This window comes from Muntiacus reevesi, chromosome 2 (assembly GCF_963930625.1).
Source record: "Muntiacus reevesi chromosome 2, mMunRee1.1, whole genome shotgun sequence".
Lineage (NCBI taxonomy): Eukaryota > Metazoa > Chordata > Mammalia > Artiodactyla > Cervidae > Muntiacus > Muntiacus reevesi.
This window is the reverse complement of record NC_089250.1, coordinates 99187135-99214805: the sequence shown is the minus strand read 5'-3', so window position 1 is coordinate 99214805 and position 27671 is coordinate 99187135. Positions and strand designations below refer to the sequence as shown.

The window sequence follows — 27671 nt, the reverse complement described above, 5'->3', positions numbered from 1 at the left end:
TGCTGAGTAATATTCCATTATGTAAACAGACCAAGATTTATTTACCCATTCTCATGTCCATGTAAGTTAGTATTCTTGGTAGGTTTTTTAAAAACTGTATTTATTTGGTTCACCGGGTCTTAGTTGTGATATGATTAACACAAGATTTTTTAGTTGTGGCACACAAACTCTTAGTTGTGGCATTTGGAAACAAGTTTTCAGACCAGGAATTAAACCTGGGTCCCCTGCATTGGGAGTGTGGAGTCTTGGTCACTGGACCACCAGGGAAGTCCCTTTGGTACCTTTTTGCTTAAGAACTTTCTTATAAATATCCTTGCAAATATCTCCTGGTTTCCATGCCAAATATTACCTAGTTGTGGAATTTCTGGTTATATAGTATGATTAACACTATGAATTAGGGCCAAAGTGTTTTCCAAAACAGTTGAAGCATCTTACTTTCTTACTGGCATCTCAAATAAAAGATCCTGTTGCTCTACCCATTCTTGCCAACACCTGGTATTTTCAGACTTCTTAATTTTTGCAAGCTGGAAAGCATGAAACGGAATTTCAATGTGGTCTTAATTTACATTTCTTTGAAAACTAATGAATTTTGTATGTTGTTTTCCCTGTCTTGTTGCTATTGGTTCAATTGTACATCTTTCTTTTAGATTATTTTCTTATTGATTTTAAAGAATTCCTATACCATCCCAATATCATACTTTGTGAGTTATATATATTATGAAACTGTCTGCATTTTTGCCCATGTTGGGCCATAACACTAGTACTGGCTTCTTCCATCACACCTTCCTTCCCTGGCCTCAAGCTACTGAGAAATTAAAAAAATAGCAATATTAGTTTCTAAACTGAGTTTTTAAAATTCTATATCCTGAGAGGTATATTTACTATAATTAGGTGGGTTTTATTCCACATAGATTGGCAAAGACAAATTTATTGCCAATGCAGTGAAAATTCAGCTACCATTGCTGAGAATGTAAAATCAGTGTTTATACTGGGGGTAGAGGAGGTGATGCAAGAGTGTAAGGGTGGTGATGCAAGAGTAAATTACTTGACAAAAGTCACTGAAATTATTATATGTAAATCCTATCCCAATTATGCTGATGTGAAATTTTAAAAATTACAGATGGAAATTCTATTTCAGGGAGGTGGGATAGCATGTTGGTTAAGGTCTGGTTTTAGAGCGAGACTGCCAATTAGTTTTGCCTCTCAGTATGTTATCACCTTGGGGAAGTTATTTCACGTCCTTAACCCTCACATTTCTTAAAGGCAAAATGTGGATAACAGCAGCACCTATACTGTTATGTCATAAATGTTTTACTTTTCACATCTCAGCAAGTAATCCACTGAAAATTTACTTTTGAGTTTGCTGTGATGTAAGGCTATAGTCTCACTTGTACAGGAGGCAGTGATCAAGACCATCCCCAAGAAAAAGAAATGTAAAAACGCAAAATGGTTGTCTGAGGAGGCCTTACAAATAGCTGAGAAAAGAAGAGAAGCTAAAGGCAAAGGAGAAAAGGAAAGAAATACCCATCTGAATGCAGAGTTCCAAAGAATAGCAAGGAGAGATAGGAAAGCCTTCCTCAGTGATCAATGCAAAGAACTAGAGGAAAACAGTAGAATGGGAGAGACTAGAAATCTCTTCAAGAAAATTAGAGATACCAAGGGAACATTTCATGCAAAGATGGGCACAATAAAGGACAGAAACGGTATGGACCTGACAGAAGCAGAAGATATGGCAAGAATACACAGAGGAACTATACACAAAAGATCTTCATGATCCAGATAACATGATGGTGTGATCACTCACCTAGAGCCAGACATGCTGGAATGTGAAGTCAAGTGGGCCTTAAGAAGTATCACTAAGAACAAAGCTAGCAGAGGTGATGAAATTCCAGTTGAGCTTTTCAAATCCTAAAAGATGATGCTGTGAAGGTGCTGCACTCAATATGCCAGCAAATTTGGAAAACTCAGCAGTGGCCACAGGACTGGAAAAGGTCAGTTTTCATTTCAATCCCAAAGAAAGGCAATGTCGAAGCATGTTCAAAGTACCACAAAACTGCACTCATCTCATACGCTAGCAAAATAATGCTCAAAATTCTCCAAACCAGGCTTCAACAGTACCTGAACCGTGAACTTCCAGATGTTCAAGCTGGGTTTACACAAGGAAGAGGAACCAGAGATCAAACTGCCAACATTCATTGGGTCATCAAAAAACCAACAGAGTTCGAGAAAAACATCTACTGCTGCCTATTGACTATGCCAAAGTGACTGCGGATCACAACCAACCATGGAAAATTCTTAAAGAGATGGGAATACCAGACCACCTGACCTGCCTCTTGAGAAATCTGTATGCAGGTTAAGAAGCAACAGTTAGAACCAGACATGGAACATGGAACAATAGACTGGTTTCAAATTGGAAAAGGAGTACATCAAGGCTGTATGTTGTCACCCTGCTTATTTAAGTTCTATGTAGAGTACATCATGCAAAATGCTGGGCTGGATGAAGCACAAGCTGGAATCAAGATTTCTGGGAGAAATATAAATAATCTCAGATATGCAGATGACACCACACTTATGGCAAAAAGTGAAGAGGAACTTAAGAGCCACTTGATGAAAGAGGACAGTGAAAAAGCTGGCTTAAAACTCAACTTTCAGAAAACTAAGATCATGGCATCTGATTCCATCACTTCATGGCAAATAGATGGGGAAACAATGGAAACTGTAACAGACTTTATTTTCTTGGGCTCCAAAATCACTGCAGCCATGAAATTAAAAAACTCTTGGTCCTTGGAAGAAAAGTTATGATGAACCTCAACAGGATATTAAAAAGCGGACATATTACTTTGCCAACAAAGGTCCGAACAGTCAAAGCTATGGTTTTTCCAGTAGTCATGTATGATGTGAGAGTTGGACTATAAAGAAAGCTGAGCATCGAAGAATTGATGCTTTTGAACTGTGGTGTTGGAGAAGACTCTTGAGAGTCCCTTGAACAGCAAGGAGATCCAATCAGTCCATCCTAAAGGAAATAAGTCCTGAATATTCATTGAAAGGACTGATGTTGAAGCTGAAACTCCAATACTTGGGCCACCTGATGCGAAGAGCTGACTCATTTGAAAAGACCCTGATGCTGGGAAAGATTGAAGGCGGGAGGAGAAGGGGACTACACAGGATGAGATGGTTGGGTGGTATCACCGACTCAATGGACATCAGTTTGAGTAAGCTCCGGGAGATGGTGATGGACAGGGAGGCCTGGTGTGCTGCAGTTCATGGGGTCACAAAGAGTTGGACACAACTGAGCAACTGAACTGAAGGCTGTAGTCACATTCTCCTTTTTCCTGAGATAACCAAGTTGTCACAACACTAATTATCCTTCCTTGCCCACTGATTTTGAATACTACTCTGTCATATCAGATTTCCTTATATGCCTGGGTTAGTTTCTGGATTCTTGCTTGTGTTTCCTTAAGTGTACTGTCAAGCAATGCACCAATACTACAGTGTCCCAATTACTACAACATTATAATAAATCTTGAAATGTAATAAAACAAGTTTTCCTTCCTTGTTTTTTGTTGCTGTTTTACTGATTCCTTAACCTTTGTTCTTCCCCATGAACTACGGATTAGTCTATCAAGTTCCATGAAAGCAAAAACAACACATTCTTCCTGGAATTCCAGGGAATTCTATTTTGGAAGAAATAATAACCATCAACTAATATTGATTCATTAATAAGAGCTATCCATTTATTTAGATCCTTTATCTTTCAACCACATTTTATAACTTCATAGGTTTTTTCCATTGTTACAGTCTCTTTTAACAGAAGAATAGAATCTTTTTACATTTATTATCTTTATCTATATATTTGAACCCATTTCTACTATCTTTTTGTCCATGTGTCTCTCACCCCCTGTCCTCTTTATTTTGGTCTTTTATAATCCTCTAGCCTCCTTTTTTCTCTGTTGGTTTGGAGACTATAGATATTTACAGCCTTTTAAATTACTGTATCTCTGCATATTACAGAGACCATTCCATTTTCTCCTTCCCGCTATGGAGAGAGAAGGGAAGAGGATTAAAACCAGACAAAAAGGTGAGAAAAACACAGAAGTGAGGACAAGAGAAGTGATGACAGACTTTGAAGCTGGGGAGCCAAACTGAATGCTGTCCTTCCTCATACATTTCCTCCTCTCACCCCAGTTTAGATTTGTTCTTGTTCAGTCACTAAGTCGTGTCCAACTCTTTGTCACCCCATGGACTGCAGCATACCAGGTCCTCTGCCCTCCACTATCCCCCAGAGCTTGCTCAAATTCACGCCCACTGAGTCAGTGATGCTATTCAACCATCTCAGCCTCTGCCGCCCTCTCCTTCACATATTTAAATAGGCAGTGTCAATTTTAGCTTATAGGTTATATCATGTTCAGCATTTTCTTTGTACGTCTCAGTCATTCAAGGTAAGCAAGGTCTCTTTTTATTATAACTATTACTCTTAGAATGGCTTACCACCTATGTTTAAGTGATCTTTGTTTCAGATGAGTTATTTCAGTTAAAGCACAGTAAGATTTGTTACCAGCAAGCATTTAAGGTAATTGATATAGAGTTACTAGAAGTCAGTACATTTCATTTCTTTAAAAAAATTATTTATTTTTGAGATATAGTTGATGGAATATATTATGCAAGTTTCAGGTGTACAACATAATGATTCACAGCTTTTAATGGTTATACTACATTTATAGTTATTATAAAATGTTGATTATATTCTGTGTTGTACAATATATTCTTGCAGTTTAATAGTCTGTATCTCTTAATCCCCTATGCCTAGACAGTACATTTTTTAAACTCAGGAGATCAATTGAAATAAAGTATAATTTGTATCATATTTATTTACCATAAAATAATACAAGAGGTGGAATTTATAAGTTCCTAAAAATGTTTAATCATAATGACAATGCATAAACTTCACGGGAGAGAAAAAGTTTATTTCTAATTTGTACATCTGAAACTTTTACTTAGAGAAGGAAAAGACCAGATAGACTGTCAGAATATCTTTACATAGAGCTTTCAGACTACTTTTCTCATAGTTTTATTTAACATTTTACTAATTTTAGATTGTTTAAGATTTATCCACTAGCAAAGTTCTATATGGACCAAGAGGTATATCTTTGGAGAAAAGGTTGTCCTACACTTTTACGATCTATTAAACACCTTAAAACCATTATCATTTATACTGGCAAAAGTAGCCTAGGTATACAAAGTAAAAAGGGAAAGGCCCATATTTCAGAAAATGAGAAATAGAAACTAAGGTTGATGAAAATTAATGATTAAAAAATACAGTGTAAATAAACAAATATCAAATGAACAACTGGAAAGTTTGTTCAGCAATAGTGAGGTGGCTCAGTGTTCCCATAGAAAGCAAAGACCAAGGCATAAAGCAGTGGAAGAACTGATCTCAAAGGTGGCTCAGTGTTCCCATAGAAAGCAAAGACCAAGGCATAAAGCAGTGGAAGAACTGATCTTACCTGCAATGATAACCATTAGTCAAATATCCCTAAGTTTGTTCTCTTCTATTCCCATATTCTTTAAGTCAACACTTAAGGAAACCTACAGTTCATTGTTTCTGTGGGCTTCCCAAATGTTAAAGAAAAAAAATCAGTTTATCCACTTATCAATATTTTATAGTTCTCAGTGTATAAGTCTTTCACCTCCTTGGTCAAGTTTATTCCTAGGTATTTTATTTTTTCGGTGCAATTTTAAAGTTTTTTTTTTTTTTTTTTTTTTTTAAACATTCTCTTTCCGACATTTCATTGTTAGTATAAAGAAAAGCAAACCAACTTCTGAATGTTAACCTTGTATCCTGCTGTTTTGCTGAATGCATTTACCTAGTAGGTTTTGTGTGGAATCCTTCAACATATAGTATCATGTCATCTGCATATAGTGACAATTTTACTTCATTCCTTCCAATTTGGAAATCTTTCAGTGTCTTTTGTTTAATTGCTGTGGCTAGGACTACCAATAATTTGTTGAATAGAAGTGATGAGAGTGGGCATCCTTGTGGGATTTTAGTGGGAAGGCGTTCATCTTTTCACCACTGAACATTACATTGACTTTGGGTTTGTCATAAATGACTTTTATTATGTTGAGATATGTTCCCTCTTTACCCACTTTGGTAAGAGTTTTTTGTTCTTTTTTTTTTATCATGAATGGATGTTGAATTTTGTCAAATACTTTTTCTGCATCTACTGAGATGATCCTGTGGTTTTTGACTGCTGTTAATGTGGTGTATTACACGGATATGCATATACTGAACTGTCCTTACAAATTTGGGATGAATCCCATTTGGTCATAGTGTATGATCTTTTTTATGTATTGTTGGATTCAGTTTCCTAATATTTTGCTGAGAGCTTTTGAATCTATATTCATCAAGCATATCGGTTTGTAATTTTCTTTTTTCTTTTTGGTGTTCTTTGGTTTTGGTAACAGCATGATGGTGTCTCTACAGATTAAAGTCAGTTTATCCACTTTATAGTTTTGGCTAGGAGCCCTTAAGATTGGTGATTATAGTTTGATAATGAAAAAGTGTCATGTTAGCAGAAGCTTTAGCATGTAACTTATTCAGTGCTGCATATAATCACGCTGTTTTGTAAATGCCAAACAATGCTGCTTATTATTCTTTATATTGTTGTAATACAAGGTTAATGTGTGTATGCTCAGTTGCTCAGTCGTGTCTGACTCTTTGTGACCCAATGGACTACAGTCCATGAAATTCTCTAGGCCAGAATGCTGGAGTGGATAGCCTTTCCCTCCACCAGGGGATCTTCCCAACCCAGGGATCGAACCCAGGTCTCCTGCATTGCAGGCGGATTCTTTACCAGCTGAGCCACCAGGGAAGCCCAATACAAGGTTAATGTGTTCATTTAAATATCTAAGTAGTTTTATTAAATACAAAATGCTTCACAGTAATTTATCTATGATTCTCTGTAGGAAGCATATAAGTAATATAATCAAGATCCGTAACTAGCTTTCTACTCTTCCTCTTATGCTTCCAGTGATGGAGAACAACACACTGTTTTCTTGAGACTGTCAGTCTCAATGTTGAACAACACCAGGTGTCAAAGTTTTCCCTTACATGAATAAAATTATCTTACATGAATAAAATTATCTTCCCTATAACATCGACCTATTGCTCTAGCCTTGCATTTCACAGTTAAAATAGAAAAATTAGTATTCCTTCTCTCATGTGACAGCTCAAATTATGTGTAGACAGCTATTTTGTTAGATTTTTTCCCCCCTACTTTTCTAATCCAATCCCTCAAATTATTCCTTGCCATATACTAGTTTTCCTGTTTTTATAAAAGAGATTGTTATGGGTTGAATTGTGTCCCCCTTAAAAGATATGGTGACTTTATCTGAAGACAGGGTCTTTGCAGAGGCAATCTAGTTAAAATGAGGTAATTAGAGTGGGCTCTAATCCTATATGACTTGTATCCTTATAAAAATGGGAAATTTGGACACAGAAACAGGCACAAAAGGAGAATGCCAGGTGGAGATGAAAGCAGAGATCAGGGTGGAAGCTAGGAGAGAGACGTGCAACAAATTCTCTCTCAGCCCGCAGAAGGAAGAACCTGTTGACACAATGATTTTCTGTTGTTCAAGCTATCCAGTTTGGTGGTACTTTGCTGTAAAAGTCCTAGCAAACTGTATATAATACATTACTCAGAAATGTGACATAAAAGGTTAAGGAAATTTTCCACAGCCTAATGCTTGGGTTTACATATGGGTGAGAATAATTCTTTCAAAAAACAGTAAAATGGGCATATTATTACTTGAAAATATTAATGCTCTCTGCAATGAAATATTTGAATACATTCTGAAATTAAATTCTGAATTACTGGCCAGCACAAGTCTACTGCGTTTAGATTTTTCTTATGACTTTTGTTTTCATGATTTTTCTTTTTTTATGTAGTTCTACTTTTGTAGAGTTGATGAGACTGTTAATAGCAAAGAAAACAACATGCTGGTAACCCTTGTCTCTGCATTCAAATCCTAATATGCTAACAACTTCGAGGGCAGGAAAACTGGAATTTGTAAACCACATTTCATTTATAAATTTAGAAAATAAGGACTATGAGAGTTAGTATGCAGAATAAGAGATTACAAAAATTATTTTCAAAGTGTGCTGCACCAACAATTGTCATCAATTTGGGGAAATTCTCTGTACATTCTGAAATAGAAATTAATTTTGAAATAGTAATAAAAATATGAGAATGATCAGCAACAATATTTTATCTAGAAAATTCTTAAAAGATATCCCAAGATGCTTTATGAATTTCCATATCATTATGGTTTATAATTTCTCCCACAGAAGCAGGAAATAGTAAACAACAAAGCCATTTTCAGATGCGGACGCTGAGGGCCTTGTATCTTGTAGAGCATCACTCCAACAGAACCAGGCAACATCTGGAGATATTTTTGGCTGTTGTACCTGTGGGAGGTGCTACTGGCATCCTGTGAATAGAGGCCAGGGATGCTGCTAAACCTTCTACAATGCACAGTACAGCCCCCTACAAGAAAGAACTACCCAGTTCAGAATTTCAGTAGTGCTAGCTTAAGAAACTCTGACATATTTAAAGGATCTTCCAATGAAATATGGAGAAGGAAATGGCAACCCACTCCAGTTTTCTTGGCTGGAGAATCCCATGGATGGAGAAGCCTGGTAGGCTACAGTCCACGGGGTCGCAAAGAGTGGGACACGACTGAGCGACTTCACTTTCACTTTCCAATGAAACAAAAAATACTTTGAATATCAATATGAAGAGCTGTATAATATTTTAACATTAGCAAGTCTGAGTTATACTTAAAATAACCTCTAGCCATTGTTAAATAATTCCATTCCAATTGCAACCATTGTCTCTGACCACAGTATCTTAGTAGGACATTTCACCTGAATTTTAGTTATAGTGGCTTTTGTTAATTCCAACATGCCTGAAGCTGGTAAATTTGCTTCAGTAATAGGGATAACTATGCTTAAACTATTAACAGACAGTTTTGTAAACATAAAGACACTTCTAACAATTTTTATCTTTAACTTGTCATTTAACTTCAAAGAAAATGGCAGTTTAATGCAAATGCATGACCAATGACAGAAATAAGCTCATATTCCTGTAACAGAGACTCAGCAGTAATCTTCTCCATGTGATGACCAAACAGTAATATCATATTTAAGATACTTAAGTTACCCATTTATACTATTATTATTGTAATATACTGTTTTTTTGTGCTTCCCTGGTGGCTCAGATGGTAAAGAATCTGCCTGCAATGTGGGAGTCCTGGGTTCAATCCCAGGGTTGGGAAGATCCTCTGGAAGAGGGCATGACAACCCATTCCAGTATTCTTGCCTGGAGAATCCCCACGGATGGAGGAGTCTGGCAGGCTATAGTTCATGAGGTCACAAAGAGTCGGACACGACTGAACGACTAAGCACACATATTGTTTATTTAAACATTTAAATCGATACTGAAAAAAGAGAATATAAAAATCTCTGTGCTACAATTATTTTAAAAAATCCAGTGGAGGTCCAGTGGTTAAGACACCATGTTTCCAATGCAGGGGGCGCAGATTCGATCCGTGGTTGGGGAACTAAGATCCCAAATGCCACATGGCAGGGACAAAAAAAAAAAAAAAAAAAAAAAAAAAAATCCAGTGGAAAAAGAGATTGCTAATATAGCAGCAGTGACAAAAAGTGGACAAAAGCAAACTGTTTCTGAAATGAAGGCTGACAAAGGAATCTTGTTGGAAGTTTTGGCCTGTGCGATGAAAACAAGACCCAAAGGTTTAGGATGTGTTTTCTTTCTTAATTAAGGAAGACAGCAAAAATGACCTGTTGCAGGACATGCACAGAAAATTCCATGTTTAAGATTTTTAACTTTTCCAATTTCTTTGAAAATATCATTGCTCCTATTTTCCTTATTTCTTTTTACCTAAATGCAGTAAGTATCCTGTTCTTAGTATCCTATTCTTAGAATCACTCAGAAACATTTAAGCTATCTACATGGTGAGCTCATCAAAACTGGTAAATAAAGTTATTATTAAAATCTACCTTAACTTAATTGAAAGAAATTATTTTAGCCATCGGAATTCCCTGGGAGCTCAGTGGTAAAGAAGCTGCCTGTAATGCAGGACACGTGGGTCAGGAAGATCCCCTAGAGAAGGAGATGGCAACCTACGCCAGTATTCTTGCCTGGTAAATCCCATGGACAGAGGAGCCTGGCGGGCTATGGTCCATGGGGCCACAAAAGAGTTGGACATGACTTAGCAACTAAACAACAACAGTCATTTTAGCTATTATTGAGATTTTACCAAAAGGAAGAAAAATCACTAGTAAATTGTGACTGCCCTGAAAGTTCCCAATGATTTAAAAATTACTCAAGATGTTTTTCATTAATCCTGTCACAATCTTAACAAATATACATACAAAGGGTAGAAAGCAGGTTGCTTTTATAATAATACATTTCAGGAATGAAACAGGCTTGGACTAGAGTAATGTTAAGTAAAGGTGATGAGAACTGGGTGAAACTGGAGAGATCTTGAAGATGGAGTCAATGAGATTTACCGTAGTATTCAATGTAGAGAACAATAGAAAAAGAAGAATCAAGGATGATGCCAAGTTTTGCTGCGATTCATGGGGTGGCAGAGTCGGACACGACTGAGCGACTGAACTGAACTGAACAGAATGAAGCCCTGAGTTGTCAATAATTGAGCTGGGGCAGGCTGCCAAAGTCAGGTCAAAAAGGCAATTCAGGGGTTCAGTTTTGAATAGCTTGAGTTCAAGATGACTTCTATTGGGTTGGCCAAAAAGCTTGTTTGGGTTTTTCCTGTAATGTTTTACAGAATGAACTTTTTGGCCAACCCGACAGATGTTTCCATGCAGACTCAAGCAGTTAAAAATACATATGATCATGAGTTCAGCAGACGTCTGGGTTGAAGATGTAAATTAACGAGAGCCCTCATAGGAGTATGGATAGAAAAGAAAAAGGCTGAGCCTCTGGACACATCAATTTTAACAATTCAGGGCACATGGAGGAATGTGGCCAGGGAGACTTAAGTAGGGAGTGGCCAGTGAGTTTAAGAAAAAAACAATGTAAGCAAGGTTTCTGGGAATCCCAGGGAAGGAAGTATTTCAAGGAGAGAAAGAGCAATTGTATCAAAAGCTGCTGATAAGTCAGAAGAGGACCAACCCTTTCGGCCATGTGGAGGCTACTGCCAACCTGTGGAAGGGTAATTTTAGTGGAGGAGTTGATGGTAGAGCCTAATTGGTATGGGTTCAAGAGTGACCCAAAGGATGAGTGGTGAAGGTGTATGTAGACTGTTCTTTTGAGGAGTCTTTTGCTTTAATGAGAGGAAGAGAAATAGGTAAGTGAGATGGAAAGTAGAGCATACTAAGAGAGAGGTGTTTTGTTTTGTTTTGTTTTTTTAAGATGGGAGCAATAATAGCATGTTTGCATGCTGACAAGAAAGATAAAGTGGAGAGGGAAAATGGATGATGTTGGAAATAACTGCTGGAGTGTGGTTTTTAAGGTATGTAATTTAGACTCTAAAGATACTCACTAAATACAATGGAAGAGGACCAATTAAAGAAAGAGAACTGAGGTTTTACTACTACTGCCAGATAATAAAATTACAGTAAGAGGAAAATTAAAATGTGTTAAGATGTAAAAAGGGAAATGCAGATTTATGGAATTTAAAGGGAAGTCTCTAAATTTATCTAAAAATTCTATATGAGAAAATAGTTCTAATTAAATATTTGGAGTAAATATTTTATATTTAGAAGTGAAAAAAAGTCACAAAATAAAAAATGAACAAGTTGAACTATAAACTGCATTAAAACTATAAACTCTCTGGATAACTTAAAATAACTAAAGAGAAGTATAGTTAGATTTAGAAACACACTTGCATCAAATAGGACTTAAGGTTAATTTATTAGGTAAGGAGTTCAGATAAACAAGTAAATTATTAAGTAGACAAGAGATTAATGGGTAAAGTGCATAGATTATTTGTATATGACATAATTAATAAATATTAGGACAAATATTAATGCTAATAAGAAAAATACAAAAGAAAACAATGTTATAGTCATTAGGAAAACATTAAAAAAAATTAAACCTTCCCAATCTGGCTACACTGTGATAGAGACAGTACTTATACCTTGCTGGTGGTAGTGTAAAATATTAATTATTTTTTGGATAGCAATTTGGACATTGACATTAAAGGTCACAAAAATATTCATAACCTTTGATTCAGAAATACTCCTCTTGGATATTTATCCTAAGGAAACACTTTGAAAGTATATATAAATGATATCCAATTCAGTATTATAATTACATTATAGCATTACCTATGATAATGAGATACTAGAAATGATCTAAAAGGAAAATTAAAAGATCAAAGAATGGCTATGAAAATTATGAAGAGTGGCCTGAGCAAATGGAAGATATAAAATAAGATTTCAGAGCAATGTAGGAGATGCTTATCATATATATATCATAAATAGCAGTGTAAAAATTACTTTTACTATACTGTTAATTACCACTATGTAACCTACACAGAAAGAAAGAAAAATGTAAACTGAAAATAGTTTAAAAATTCAGTACACTGAGACTGTGGGTGAATATGTTCTTCCTTGTTCTGATAATAACTGCTAACATTACTGAATACTTACTATCTACCTGATGGAGGAGAATGAACATTATGTATATGAACACATTTAATCCAATGGGGTAGGCAGCAGCCAATACTAAATGGCACAGCTGATATTTGAATTCAGACAATTTGCGTTCAGTCCTGATCATAATGACCAGCTATGCTGTAGACACAAATCAGAAAAATGGGATTTCCCTCAACCTCTAAGAATCATGTTTTAGAAGGTTGTGGGTATCACGTATTATATTACATATAATATCATTTGGTAGTCTCAGATTACTATCACTTAATAATTGCTAACTAACCTTTCAATTTTGCCTGTAAAAATAAAGCAAGCTAATTTTAAACAGACTGGAAGAAAAATGAAAATCCTTACAGCATGGCAGAATGCTACAGCTGACAAAACAGTTTGGAGATTACCAGATCCTTCTACCTCTACAGAGTAAGAAACAGAGGTCTATAATCAGTGAGAACTGACTAAAGGTCATGCATCTGGTTAATACAACCAAAGCTAGTTCTAAATTTCAGGTTTCCAAGGATAACATTAATGATGATGACAGTCCAGTGATATTTCTTGCTACACCATCTAACTTCTCTCCCTCATAAAAACAAAAAACAAAAAACCTATCTATATACTAAGTTTTAAGTGCATAACAACTGTCAGGCACATTTGGTGTGTTTTAGTTAAACTAAATATCGACAACAGTTTTAAGTAGTAAATATTATAATCATTTTTAAGACGATGAAACACAGATTTAGTATGTTGCCCGGGTCCATTAACTGGCATCCAGGGCTGATTACCAAGTCCGTGCTCTTCCTAGTAAGGGTCTGCCACTGGGCGAGGGAGAGTGTTCACCACTCAGGGAGCTCAGGTTAAAGAGGGTCCTCGTGTTCCTTGTTCATATCGCCCAAGGTTCACATGGAGAGAACTGTCTGATCTTTCTTCAGGCTCAGGACCAGCTGGCTGTTCCAGAGGATTAGAAACAGTGTAGTAAATTCTATTTGTGAGTGTGAAAATGTTCCCAAGTTTGTATAAACCCTGGGGTTGATCCTTCATGTTCTTACTCTTATGTGTGATCAAGGGAGTAGAAAACACGCAGTGCTTAGAGAAACTGAGGAGCAGATGATGCTTCTATTCCCTGGCAAGTGTGCTTTTTAATATGCTAATAGTTTAAGGGCTCAAGAGATAAACTTCCTGACACTTGATAAATACATTCTCATGACCTTTTCTCCCTCACTATTATCTCTCTTTCCTTTGCCTTGCACTTTTAATTCTGTAAGTTGTAGCACTGCAGGCTTTAATCCTCTCTCCAGTTAGGGAACTCCTTAAAGGGTCTCCCATCTTCAGAGTCTCACCATTCACAACCATCTCACCTAAGGCACAGAATCCTCTAAAGCAAATCCATGGCTGCTTAATAATAGCTATCACTTCTCCGTGACTATTCCTTGAAAACAGGCCCCCGCCTACCCTTCCAGCTTTCTCTCTCCAGCCTCCAAGTCCTCCGTAACTAATCTGGGCTTTCCCTTCTCTGTTCTTTGGCTCACAGTGACCCGTTCATCTGGAATCCTCTCCTTTTTCATCTTCGGCTGTCTAAAGTCAGCCTGTCTTTGAAGGCCCATCTCAAATGTAATCGCCCTTGCTTTTTCTGATTCTCCAGCCAGATACAATCCCTTCCTTGTCTAAACCCTATAGCTCTGCGTTTAACTCTTAGAAGACTTCACCCTGTACTGCAGGTATCTGGTATTGCAACCGTCAGTTCCATTAAGAGTGGTCATATATGATTAACCCTTGTGTTCTAGATAGCACATAGAACACATTCATACTCAATGATTTCAAAAACAAAAATCTGACTTTGATGAATGCAAATTAAATGAGTGCTTCACAATTCTCTGTCAGTTAAAGAACTGGTTAAAGGAACCCTGAGAATAAAAAAAATACAAACAAAACAACACGACAATGTCTTAATTGGATACTTGATTTTCCAAGCACTGACACAACAGTTGGTAGACATCTACGAGGTCAGGAAAGTTATGTCTGTATTATGAAAACATAGACTTAAAAGAAGGCCCCAAAAGGCGAAGAAAAACAACAACAACAAAAAACCTAAACTAAAAAACAAAATCTTAAGACATCTGTGGTATTATTTCTTGATTTTTAGTTTTGTACAAATGAACATGGGACCCTCTGAAGCTTTAAAACTAAAAACTATACGGAGGAAGAAAAAAACTGCATTCAGACAATCAAATGACACATCTTGAATGCTATTGTAAATCAAGTTAAACAGGGCTACCAAGCGATTGATTCACTCTCAAAGAAAAAAACAAAACAAACCCAAAACAAAACAAACCAAAACACCAAACAACAGAAAAATTAGCTAATTCTGACTGAGAAATAAATGAGCAATCTGGCAATGTTCTTATTTCCATATTATAAAGTTAATCGGAGAAGCCTGCCACCTGAAAACATTTCAGAAAGGTACAGAGATAATACTCCTACAGAGATCATGATTAATGAATCCATGGGCCCCTGGCTATATCTACGTCACTGTGTTTACTTCGTGACTTTCGTGTTGCAGGTGGGGGTTAAATCAAGAAGGATTGGAGAAAATCAGTTTAAATTGCAGTCCAATCTTTACAGAGTAAACCCCACAACTCAACTAATTTTTTTCTTATGGGCCTGTAACAGTGGTAAAAGCACAATGAAATGAATGGATAATCCGAACAAAGGCCACAGGCACCTGCAACCTCTCAATCCCTTTGCAAATATTTCCACCACGACAGGGCCAAATTCTGGGATCCGTTCGAGCAGGCGAGTGTCGCCATTCAGTAATGAGCTCCTTTCTCGATAAGCTGTAAATCTCGGGGCGACTGAGGCCCTTCCTAGGGATCTGAGCTGGGAGCGGTCTCGGATTTTTAGACAAATCTCTCCTCCTACCACACGTGACCGAGAGGCAATCAGCCGCCCTGGGAGACCCGCAACGCACGATACAAAGGCTCGGCGCTGCCACGGCATCCTCAGGAGGATCGCCGAGCCTCCCGCGCTTAGCTTCTGCGGAGCCTGCGCAGGGCGCCGCCGCGAGGCGCGCCGCTCCCGGGCCCGCAGGGCGGTGCCGCGCAGCGCGGGGAGAGCGAGCAGGGAGCGCGCGCCGCCTGCCCTGCGCGCCTGCCCACCCAGCGCCGCGGGAGCAGGGCCGGCGAGCCGCACGCAGTCCGGCCGCACCGCAGCAGCCGGGCCCTCGGCCGACGCAGGGAGCCCCGCAGCGACGTGGACTAGGGTGAGGAGGCCGAGGGCTCCCAGACCCCGGGCAGGCCCGAGGCCGGGCCAGCCCACCCCGCCCAGGCCCGGGCCTTCCCTTCCCCTCCCGGGCCCTGCCGCCACCCCCGGCCTCCCGGGCCTCGCGTGGGGGCGGAGGGGCGCCGTGAGCGGCACTTACACCACGGCTCTGGAGATGATCCAGGACACCATCTTCCCGGGGGCTTGGACCCCACCTCGGGGGCGGATGGGTGCCGAGGGTGGCGGACCAGGCGGCCAACGGCAGGCCGCGCGCCCTCCGGCTCCTGGCACTCCCCGGGGCCGCGCTGGCGCCCTCGGGAGCCGGGCCCGGTGTCTGCGCGCGGCGGCCGGAGCTGCGCGGCGGTCGGTCCCCCCCACCCTTCCCCGCCCGCCGGCGGAGCCGCCGCGGAGCCAGCCAGCCCCGCCCCTACGCTCCGCTGATAGGCGGCGGCGGCGCGTTGGCCGAGGCCAAGTCTGGGCTGCCCGGCTCCGGGGGCTGGGCTGCCGGGACCCCTGGCCGCGCCGGACGGCCTTGCGGCCTGGATCCTTGGCTCTGACCTCCCGGTTCTGGCTCCTTTCGTCCAGAACGTCCACCAGGCGTAGAGGGGAGAGGGTGGGGAGAGGCCGAGGAAGGGGACTTGGGGGTTGTTAAAATCTGTGTGGAAAACAAAATAGCAGTCGTGGAAACTGTGTCTGACAGAGTCCTTTTGGACCAGGCCCTAGATTCTGGAGAGGAGAAATTTTGAGATGCGTTTAGCTACATCGGTGTTCTCACTGTTCACCGAGGCCCTGGACATCATCAAAGCACCGCATTTTCAGGCAGAGGTCGGAGAATCGTTGCTCAGGCCTGTCAGGAGTCTCCTGGTTTGTGATGCAATGCAGGGAGGGGCAGAGGAGGAAAGCCTTGGATTTCAAGTTTGCAGTCGTGAGTGTGTAGATACCACTGTTCTGGGCCTCTTACGACATCTTCCTATCACCACATCCGCAAAGCCTGTATTACAAACACACCTCTGACCTGCCAGATATTCAGAGTAAAAGTTGGGTTTAGGATTCCTGACCTGACTTGCTATTTATAGCTGTCTGTTTTTGGGGAAGTTGGGTTACTGGTCGAACCTTGCAGGTCTCGCAGGTATCTTAATTTCAGGAGGCAGAATTTAAACTGATATTTTTGGTGGCAATACCGAATCGAGGAAGTGATCTTGAAATTTAATTCGCATCTTCTTTTTTTTCCTGTTAAGACGGTAATAAAAGATAATTCTAGTATTCAGATGGTACGAAGAATAAAGGATGAAACGTGGGCTTCAAGCCTTTAATTAAAAGTTCTAGGAAATATAATAGTTTATTTTGTGAACATACTGTAATTTATTCTTTTTGTTCCTCGGTTTCCCTGTAGTAAAAAGAGGTCAGTAATACTGCAGTTTACCTCTTGTCTTCCAGGGTTGACATGAAGTACGCTAAATACATTTTATAAAATTCTGCCACTTGTTTGAGAGAAAATAAAAAACGAGTAGGAGATTATCTTGAGTTCTTTTAAGGTCCCAGGTTCAGTACATTAGTAATGTTTTTGTTATGCAAGGAATGAAATCGGAAACTCCTTTTTACTATTGGGTAGGCTTTTTACTGTTGGGTCGCAAAGAATTGGACGTGACTGAACAGAACTGAGGCTCTTTTTGCTTATTTATGCATTTTAAGAGCATATATATTAATTTCAGGGATCTCATTAATGAAAATTTGCATTTGTCTGGAATCATTTTTGGCCATTATTCAGCGTTATTTGAAAATCAGGTCTGCCACATAAACACCAGTTTTCTAAAAAGTTCCTTTGCCCAATAAAACTCAAAGTATTTGAATGGCATTCAGATTTCTCCATGAACTGATCCTGAAATGTTTTTACAGCGTTAATTTTTCCTGCCCTTCCAGTCTCTAATGTATTTTTTCCCTTACCTTTCTTCTCTGAACCAAGCTATATTTTCATGCTCCATGCCTATGCCTGGACTTCATTTTTTCTTTAATAATTTGTGTCCTGTTCTCTACCTGTCAAGAGTCGTTCAGTGTCCTATGCCACTAAGATGTCCTGATTTTCATAGTTATTCATTTTCTCCAGGCCCCCATAATCAATTACTTGAATTTCTGTTTAATGCCTGTCATTCTGCTTTATATTGTAGTTATGTTTTACCTAGGTCTGACCTACTGAATGGTAAAATGTTTAAGGACAGGTATGGTATATTAGTTATTTGTGTTTTCCTATTGTCTAGGATAGAGTAATTGCCCAGTAAAAGTTCAAATAATGTTTTTTTAAAACTTTTACAACTCAGAGCCCAGGTAGTGTTTCTTCCTGTTTAGTACACTGGAAACTGAGGTTTAGGGAACTCACTGCCAATGACCACGTAACTTATAGGTGATAGAACTGGAACTCGAAAGCATGTTTCCCAAGTGTTCTTTACATTATACTGTGATAGTCGGATAGTGTTTAAGGCAGTGCGTCCAGATGGAGGTTCCCTCTAGGGGTAGGTTGGGAGGTGTTTTTTGGGGGTTGTTGGAATGATTGAGGCTAACCACTAGCATTTTGATGGGTGAGAGCTGTATACTCTTTGTAGGTGCACAGGCTGTCCTGAACAAAGAATGTTCCCTTGTTTTGCAAGGTTTAAGAACACACTGCCTGACATTTGTGTAATATTTGTGCTTATCTGAACCTAGAACCTCTGTTTTATGTATAAAGCATGGTTTTAACCGCTACTGAATTTTCCAGTGTCTATTTCTATATGCAACTTGTGAAAGAAAGATTTGTTTTGTTCACAATTTGATCAGGAGTTGTTTACAGTTTTGGAAAATTGTGTCACAAAGTACTTTGCATTCATAGCTGTCATGGTTAGCTGGTAATTACTCTTGTATGTTCAGTTTTGTTTCAAGATTAACATGCTGAAATGCATACCTTATTTTAAATGATTTTTATTTCACTTTTCCATCTATATTTTATTTAGGATAGATACATGAGTTTGTTTGAAGTCTGTAGGGAGATTGTTTTTAATTTCATTTCTGGGTGATAAAGCAGAAGCTGGCAAATATTTTATGAAAGGGGAACATCAAGCCTGATTTGGTTGAGAATTCTTAGTCTAAACAGATTTTAATTTCATCTGAGGAGTTGCCTTACGTGAGAAGAACCCAGATTTTAGTAGTGGGTGTACTGGGCTGTGCCTTGATAGTTGAGATCTGGTAGTAGATGGCCATTAGATTAGTGCTTCATCGTGTAAGGCAAGGCTTGGAGACATGGGAGAAAGGAAATACATGACCTGCTGCCTTTTAAAGGGTGTTCTCTTTTGGCATACTTGAGACCATTTCTTGTTTAGAAGATGGAAAATTGTTTCTTTAAATACTAAACTTAATTGCTTTTGAAAAAGCATATTGCTAATATTCATTTGAGTGGTTCCTTCACTGTGTTCTGCAAAGGCTCTTTTCTTTGGGTGTTGTGTTTAATCATGGTAGGATGCAGTATATTTAGGGCAAAGGACATTCTATCAGGAAACCTATTTCTAATTGCCATTCATGTGATGTTTGGCAAGTGTATCTATGTTTCCTGGTAAGTGAGGATGATAATATTATGATAATCAAATGCAAGGGGTTTTAAAGAGTAAGGGTAATTAGACTATTAAAAAGAATTGATTTTTCTTCTGTATTTTCACTTTTAGAGTTCCTGGGAGATTTGTGGAATGTGTGTCTCCTACATGTTAAAGGAGCTGATTTATTAGGAAAAAAAGAGTGGGAAGGTACCTCGGAGAGCAGGTAGTAAGAGAATTACAGAGTACAGAGATAGTATCTAATCTATATAATTAATGAGTATACTAATGAAACTGAATCTAGGTCACCTTCCCATTTCTGTTGGAGGAGTATTTTCAAGTGCTTGAAAATATTTTTGTGTATAGAAAGGCTAAAATGACTAACTTTTATAGTTTATTAAAAGTATAATCTACCTTTAATAGTTGTTTAGAAAATGACATGAGGATCTTAAAGAGAATAACAAAATCTCTTGTTTTTCCATCTGCGGCTAGATGAATGTTTTTTACGTGTTAGCCAGTTTGCTTTATGGTATTATGGTTACAACAGGCCAGTTTTGGCATCTGAATCAAATTATAAAGAAATAGTATTGAAAATACCATAATTGGATTGTATTAGAATAGAAAGATTAGATTCTGAATTAAGTTTTTGATCGTTACTAGCCAACATTCAATGAAGAAAGCAAAATGCATCTGCCGGTGGCTGGGTCTAGGGAATGCACGTATCCGAGGCTGTTACACGTATGAGGTAGTAGCTTTGGTTGCAATGATGAAGGATTTAGACATAATTCAGGTACTTTAGCTGTTCATTTAAATCATAGTTCTTGAACTACTTGAAATCAAGGTAGATCTATGATTTCAGGTATTGCTCAGGTACATATTGGGTTGTTATGATGTAATTTACAGAGGACTGAAATATTTGGTAATTCTATTATGTCCACTAAGCAGAACTTTAAACAATTTTTGTTGATAGTTTTGAGTGGTAGTTCAAAGCACATGGAATAAAATCCGAAAGGGTGAACAGTGTAAAGTTAGTCTTCTTTTATCACTTGTCTCCAGCTATCCACTTCCTTAGGAGGCCTATCTCTATTACTGGGTTTTTGTTTTTGTCTGCTGAGAGTCAAGTCTTGAATGAGACTCAGTTGTTTATAGGTATTTAAGATAAAAGTAGAATTTTACATCAGTTGGGACATGATGTAAAATTTAGTAAATGATTTTGTGACAGCCAGCTAGCCATTTAATAAAATCTGAAGAAAAAGTAATTCTTGGTGGATGAGAACTGTAAATGTAAAAACTAAAAGTACCGCGAAAGTATAAAAAGAGAACACATGTGAAGGCAATGTAATCTTGATAATGAAAAGGCCTGTCAATGTGTGCCGTAAAATCAGAAACCAAAAGGGCAAATTTCATAAGATTTGATTGCATAAGACTTTAAAACTCCTATGTCGTCAGAAACAACATAAACAAAATTTCAAGACAAATGACAAATTGGGGAAAAACATTCGTAAAACCAAAGGTTAATATTCTTAATATACAAAGCACTTGTTAAAAAACCATTGATTAAAAACATATCGCAAAACTCAGAATATCTGGTTTCCAGTCTGGGATGTAAGAAGGAGCTTAGGAGTTGCCACTCTATTCTAACAACAAGGAAAAGGCTGGACAAACTAAAAAAATTAACAGCTCTTTTTAGATGCTTCAGAGAAATGAGGTCATGAATATTCTCCCAAATTGGAGAGATAGGCAGGCAGTACAGAGAATTACCACTCACCAGAGTGGAAACCTCTGCAAGGATCAGTGCTAGGGTAGGAAAGCCTGAGCCATCAATCAATCAACCAACCCAGGGTGGACAACTCTGAGAGTTAAAAGCTGCAGGAGAATCAGATCTTAATGTGGGAGAAAAGTTCCTCCCTGCTGGAAGTCGGCAGGGGAAGGAAAAAGAAACCATTTTGAAATACACCAAATACTCTTTGAAATGCTCTTTTTAACAAGTTATGCCCTCAGGAGAAACTATTTCACCGGAACCTAACCTAACGGGGGAAGGGAAATACCCAGCACCAAGCTAGCTCTAGCTTTCCACCAGGGCTTGCCTCCTTTCCTCTCCTTCCCTTACCTTGAAATTCCTTTATGTAATTACCACCATCCTTTAAAAAAAAAAAATTTATTCCTGGTTCTAACAAAGCATGTACTCTTGCTAAAAATCACTTGAAGAAACTCCTCATCTTTCCTTTCCTTCCGGACCCTCTACGTTCTTCCTTCTCTCCTTCCCTAATACTTTTCTCCCTTACTTGTATCCTGTTTTTGAGACTTACCTGTTGTTACTTGTGACTATAGTTCATGGATTTCCACCACTATGTAATAGCCATCCTGTGTAGTATATGCAGTATATTTTTTTTTCCAAATAAGGATATTTTGGATGTTTAAAATTTTTTTTTTTACTCCCAACTGCTTATGTGGTTTACCTAAGGTGTGTAATATGTAAAGCATCACATTTAAAGCATAATAAGCATCATATTTTAAAAATTGTAGATATTTTTATGGTTGTCATCCTTCCTAGTAAGCTTCTCGAAAGCAAGAATTAGGTCTTCCACATCACATCCTGCATCACCAGCCTTACATATAAGAATAAATGTTTGCTTCATTGAATTGAATTTTGTTCTTTACTGTTCATACAGCACCCTCTTGAAAGCTCAATGTTCTATAAGCCTCAAATTTCAAAAGAGAGAACTATTGGGAACCAAAATACTTGGCCATGTTATAACATGTGAAAATTGAATTGAAAAATTTCAACAACTTGATCAAAATAAATACGAATTAGCAGGGTAATAAATGTCATGAATTCTTACATGACAGTTTTAAATTGGAACATTCTTAAAATATTAAGCTATTACTTTGTTTCTCTTTCTAGTGATGGAAGTAATAACCCCTAGTTAGTTGTGTAATATTTAACTAGTATTTACAAGAAACTTTTATTTCAGAGGTCTAGAATAATGGGAATAATGTAGTTAAAAACTTTAAAAGAGAAAGCTGGTTATATTTTTAAACATTAGGGAATGTTTAGCTTTATGTTATAATTTTGTTACAGGACTTAAAAAATTTTTATTTTATATTGGAGCATAGTTAGTTAACAATGTTTTGATAGTTTCAGGTGTACAGCAAAGGACTTGTACTACTGTATTAAAAAAAGAAAAAAGCTGTTGCTCATAGGGTCATATTGGTACCATGTTGAATAGTTTAAAAAGAAGCACTCTCATGCTTTTTGTGTACCTGTCCTGGGCCTGGTACATTCACAATAAGTGTTGCACCAAGGAACCTGCATTTTATTTTTTTATTTTATTTTGTTTTTTTTTGAGCTTGCATTTTATAATCCCAACTCAGGGATGGGGTCGCACAGAGTCGGACACGACTGAAGTGATTTAGTAGCAGCAGCAGCAGCTTGTTAAACTGACTTGCTCAGGTCTTATCATTTATCTCCCTGGACTTCTGTTTCCTCATCTACAAAACAAAGGTAAAGCTTTAGACTGCTTATTTTTATAGGATTATTAAGGTAATCCTTTAGACTGCTTGTCTTCATAAGACTTAAACAAGGACACGTAAGAAATCCCTTTGTAAACTGAACTCTATAATCAGGATATGAGATATTATTTTTGGTTTAGAAAAGTTCCGAAATACTCAAGACCACTTTTTGCAGCAGAGGGAACACTGAATTTGGGGAAAAATAAACTGTCATGTATGGGGAAAAGGATATGTGCAGATAACCACAGCCCAGGATAATATGCCAGGCAAAAATCTTTACTGATTTTGAAGTTCATAGGCAGGGAAGAGATTGGTCTGTTTGCGGGAAAGGACACTGATGCTTTGGAGGATGATAGGCTTGCTTTGTGGCTCAGCTGGTAAAGAATCCGCCTGCAATGTGCGAGGCCTGGGTTTGATCCCTGGGTTGGGAAGATTCCTCTGGAGAAGGGAAAGGCTACCCACTGCAGTATTCTGGCCTGGAGAATTCCATGGACGGTATAGTCCATGGGGTCCCAAAGAGATGGACACAACTGAGCGACTGTCACACACACACACACTTCAGTAGAGTCGTGTACGAGTAGAAAAGAGAACACGGCAGAAAGTCTTGAAAGTTCAGTGTAATGCTGGGAAACTAGTCGAAGTACTGTCTTAGAGAAACAGTCAGGAGAGTGCATCTGTCAATGCCGTACAGCCCTACAGGCCGTGAGGGACCCATCCAGGGATCTTAAGCAGGGGAGTACTGTTTGAAGATGAACCTTTGTGATCCTTCATCAGGGTGATGGATAGATTTGACGAAATATTGGAGGCAGGGCGCTCCGTCCCAAGGCTGTTATATTAACCTGGAGAGAAAATGGTCAGGGATTTAACCAAAGCCTCTTAATTTGGGGTTCACAAATTAGGTTTCTGAATAGAGTACAGGAGGCAATGAACTTAGAAGTTGAAAAATAACTTCTTCTCTACTGTTTTCCTGAAAGTTAGCATAAATTTCAGCTATGAATGTACTGATATGAAACAAACTACAGTATTATTTGTACTGGTTTTAACTTTTCATGGATAGAAATCACAGGTGTTTTCATATCACATTAAATTTTTTGCAGGTGTCTTGAAATGTTACTTACACCACACATCATTACTTCGAAACTATGGTAGGTCTGCTATGTTCAGTCCAGTTCAGTCTCTCAGTCGTGTCCAACTTTTTGTGACCCCGTGGACTGCAGCACGCCAGGCCTCCCTGTCCGTTACCAGCTCTCAGAGTTTACTCAAGCTCATGTCCATTGAGTCGTTGATGCCATCCAACCATCTCATCCTCTGTTGTCCCCTTCTCCTCCCACCTTCAGTCTTTCCCAGCCGCAGGGTCTTTTCAAATGAGTCAGCTCTTCGCATCAGGGGGCCAAAGTATTGGAGTTTCAGCTTCAGCATCAGTCCTTCCAATGAACACCCAGGACTGATCTCCTTTAGGATGGACTGGTTGGATCTCCTTGCAGTCCAAGGGACTCTCAAGAGTCTTCTCCAACAGCACAGTTCAAAAGCATCAATTCTTCGGTGCTCAGCTTTCTTTATAGTCCAACTCTCACATCTATACATGACTACTGGAAAAACTATAACTTTTGACTAGATGGACCTTTGTTGACAGAGTAATGTCTCTGCTTTTTAATATGCTGTCTAGGTTGGTCATCACCTTCTTCCAAGGAGCAAGCGTCTTTTAATTTCATGGCTGCAGTCACCATCTGCAGTGATTTTGGAGCCTCCAAAAATAAAGTCTGTCACTGTATCCACTGTTTTCACTTATTGTTTGCTGAGTTGATTTAAAAAGCACATACAGTGTTATCAAATCATTTTTTCTTATACTGTTTTGATAACTATATTTTAATACAATTGGTTTCTCTTAATTCCAGTGGTAATGAAAAGTAGCTGGTAGGTTGTGCGTGTGCGATTTGAAAGGAGGAAGACACTGGAGTGAGGGTGGAGGGACATATTTCTGGGGTAGAAGCATTGGTTAGGCAAAGAATCAGATGTTGTTAGATCCACCGCAGATCGTTGAGGTCATTTAGTCCATTGTCTCCCCAAATTTTCACGCAAGAGATCTCTTACATTGTTTTTTCGTTATGAATCCCATATTATAAAAATATTTTTCCTCAGGTATCTTTGATTACTAATGATTTGCTGCCCTCCTCCCCTCATTTTTAACCAGGCGGGCAGCTTCTTGCTGTGACTCTTGGGACCTCCGCTGTGTCGCTCTTTACCCCTTATTTGGCCTCTTGTAGATTTGTTGTCTTCTACTTTATGCCAACCCTGCCGGCCTCGTCTCTGCCACTTCTTAGAAGCAGAACCTCTGTTACCTCGGGTTTTTTTTTTTTAACCTCCCCAGCGAGTTGGGAATTTGAAGAGTGACTGATGCCTTTCAGCACCTTATGCTTTTGTCCCACACTCGGTCTTGAGCCTTACGGTCAAGCGGGAAAGTTGAGGCCTGGAGGGCTTGGGCTGCAGCAGGAAGGTGGTGGGCTCTGCTCTCCGGAGAGCCTGAGAGTTGGGAGAGGAGAGCGAGGGCAGGGAGGCCAAGGTGGAGAGGGAAGACCTGTTCCACGCTTGGCACTGTCATCTTAGGCTGTTACCGTTTGCTAAATTGCAGGATGCCACTCTGCTGAAGTGGTCTCTTTTCCCATTTTCTTTCCAAAGGAGTGATTGAGGGCAAGAGGAGACGGGGGCGACAGAGGATGAGATGGTTGGATGGCATCACCGCTTTAAGGACGTGACTTTGAACGAACTCTGAGAGATAGTGAAGGACAGTGAAGCCTAACGTACTGCAGTCCGTGGGGTCGCGGGGAGTGACTTAAGTGACTGAGCAACAACAAAGGAGCCAGTTGAAATTTAGGCAGTTAGGATAGTTTGTTTTTGTTTCCATATTTCAAGACCCTACAGATGTGAGTTAAAGAAAAATGTGGAAGTGCTTTAAAAAAATGAAACAAAGAAGGATGATGTTAATTATATGACTTTAGGAAAAGGAAAGTAAGGCTGGACTGAGTTGATTATGTTAAAGTATTTAGACAGATGAGCTTCCCTGGTGGCTCTGAAGGTAAAGAATTTGCCCTCAAAGCAGGAGACTTGGGTTCGATCCCTGGGTCGGGAAGATGCCGTAGAGAAGGAAATGGCAACCCATTCCAGTATTCTTGCCTGGAGAATTCCTTGAACAGAGGAGCCTGGTGAGCTCTGTTCCATGGGATCGCAGAGTCAGATACGACTAAGCGACTAACACACACTCACTTTACTTGATACGTTATACAAAAAACTTCAATAATTATTAGCTATTATTCTACTTTTATAATTGCTATTGCTGCTTAGAACTATGCAGCTCATATTCCTGGAATATTGTATTGTAGATTTTGGATTCGGAGTTTGATCTTCTTATCCCCAGTTATTGATTCTCTCTCCTTTAACAACAAGAAAGATGAATTGAGAAAACAATGTATTATATTGGCAGTTGTGGGTGGAGGGAGATTAAAGACCTAGCTTTTTTTTTTAACCTCTAGCCTATTCATAAAAACAGCTGTTGACCATTCACTGAGTACAGAGTGAGGGGAAACAAGCTTCAACTTCAGTAGTAAGTGGCTAATGAGCTGCTGGTGATGTTTTAGAGGTCTTTTTATGTCAAAGTAAGGAGATAGAAGGCATAATACTCCCAAATTGGCAAAATTTGTAAAGATGATTCTCACCTTAAGTGTTTTCCATGCATTCCATGTTATTGCAACACATTTCATAATTGGAATCTGTGCAAATGAATGTTCTTAAAGTATATTTCCTTGGTAGCCATTGGCATGTTATTTTAACATGGGAAGAAAAACATTTCCTTAGAAGTTATATTTTAGTTTTACTTACTCATATTAAAAAAATTTGTTTAATGGCCAATTTGGCTAGATTTTAAATACTAAAATTGTGATACTTTTTTTTTTAAACCGTGAAAAGAATCTTAGATTTAGTACCTTTTAAGAGTAAGTATACGGAGAAAGAACTGAATGTGACATCTGGCTTTTTCACTTAAAAATCAAAGCACACTTAGCATTGGTCTTCAGTCAGTTTTGCCTATAAATTTTAGAAAAGTTCAGTTATCTGATTTTTGTGGATTAAAGCTTAAAAATTAATAACTTAAGACTTTTAAAGAATTTGAATAATACTATGTCTCTTTATCTGTTTTATTCAGGTGTTGGGTAATAGGTTGGTAGCTCCTTTTTCCAGGAGTGTGTTGTTGTGTGGGTTTTTTTGTGTGTTTATCACTTTATTACTCATAGTTATATGCACTTAATACTTTAAAATAATGTGAGTCCTATTAAGAAATCATATTGTGCTGATGCTTCATTTTTGAACTAAAACAATTACAGGTTTTGTATAATTGTCAATATATGATACATTTCTTGTTTCTTAGGATCTCTAATGAATGATTTGAAGTTATCTATTTCTACACTGTTAACTAGGGATTTTCTTTGATATGCTTAATCTTTAAGCAGTGTCTCACCTTCTTTATATAAAATGTCTATTTTGTTATAAGGCATTATTAATTAATCAAAGAATTGAAGTGTCCTTGTTTATAATAATTTAAAATTTTTAGCCAGGGAGGATGTGAAAATTGTGAGGCACAGACAGGGTGTTCAAATAAG

At 38.5% G+C, this 27671-nt stretch overlaps 2 protein-coding genes across 2 annotated transcripts in view; one reads left to right on the top strand and one right to left on the bottom strand.

Annotated features, from left to right (window-relative positions):
* The window catches only part of REEP3 (receptor accessory protein 3), a 97942-nt gene extending 81602 nt beyond the window's left edge, over window positions 1-16340 (bottom strand). The window contains exon 1 of the mRNA XM_065922423.1: window positions 16116-16340. Within this exon, the coding sequence (XP_065778495.1) occupies window positions 16116-16147 (32 nt within the window). The 5' untranslated portion in view covers window positions 16148-16340. The remainder of the gene's footprint in view (window positions 1-16115) is intronic.
* JMJD1C (jumonji domain containing 1C) overlaps window positions 15827-27671 on the top strand; it is a 299368-nt gene continuing 287523 nt past the window's right edge. Inside the window, exon 1 of the mRNA XM_065922419.1 lies at window positions 15827-15956. The gene's annotated coding sequence lies outside the window, so the exon portion shown is untranslated. The remainder of the gene's footprint in view (window positions 15957-27671) is intronic.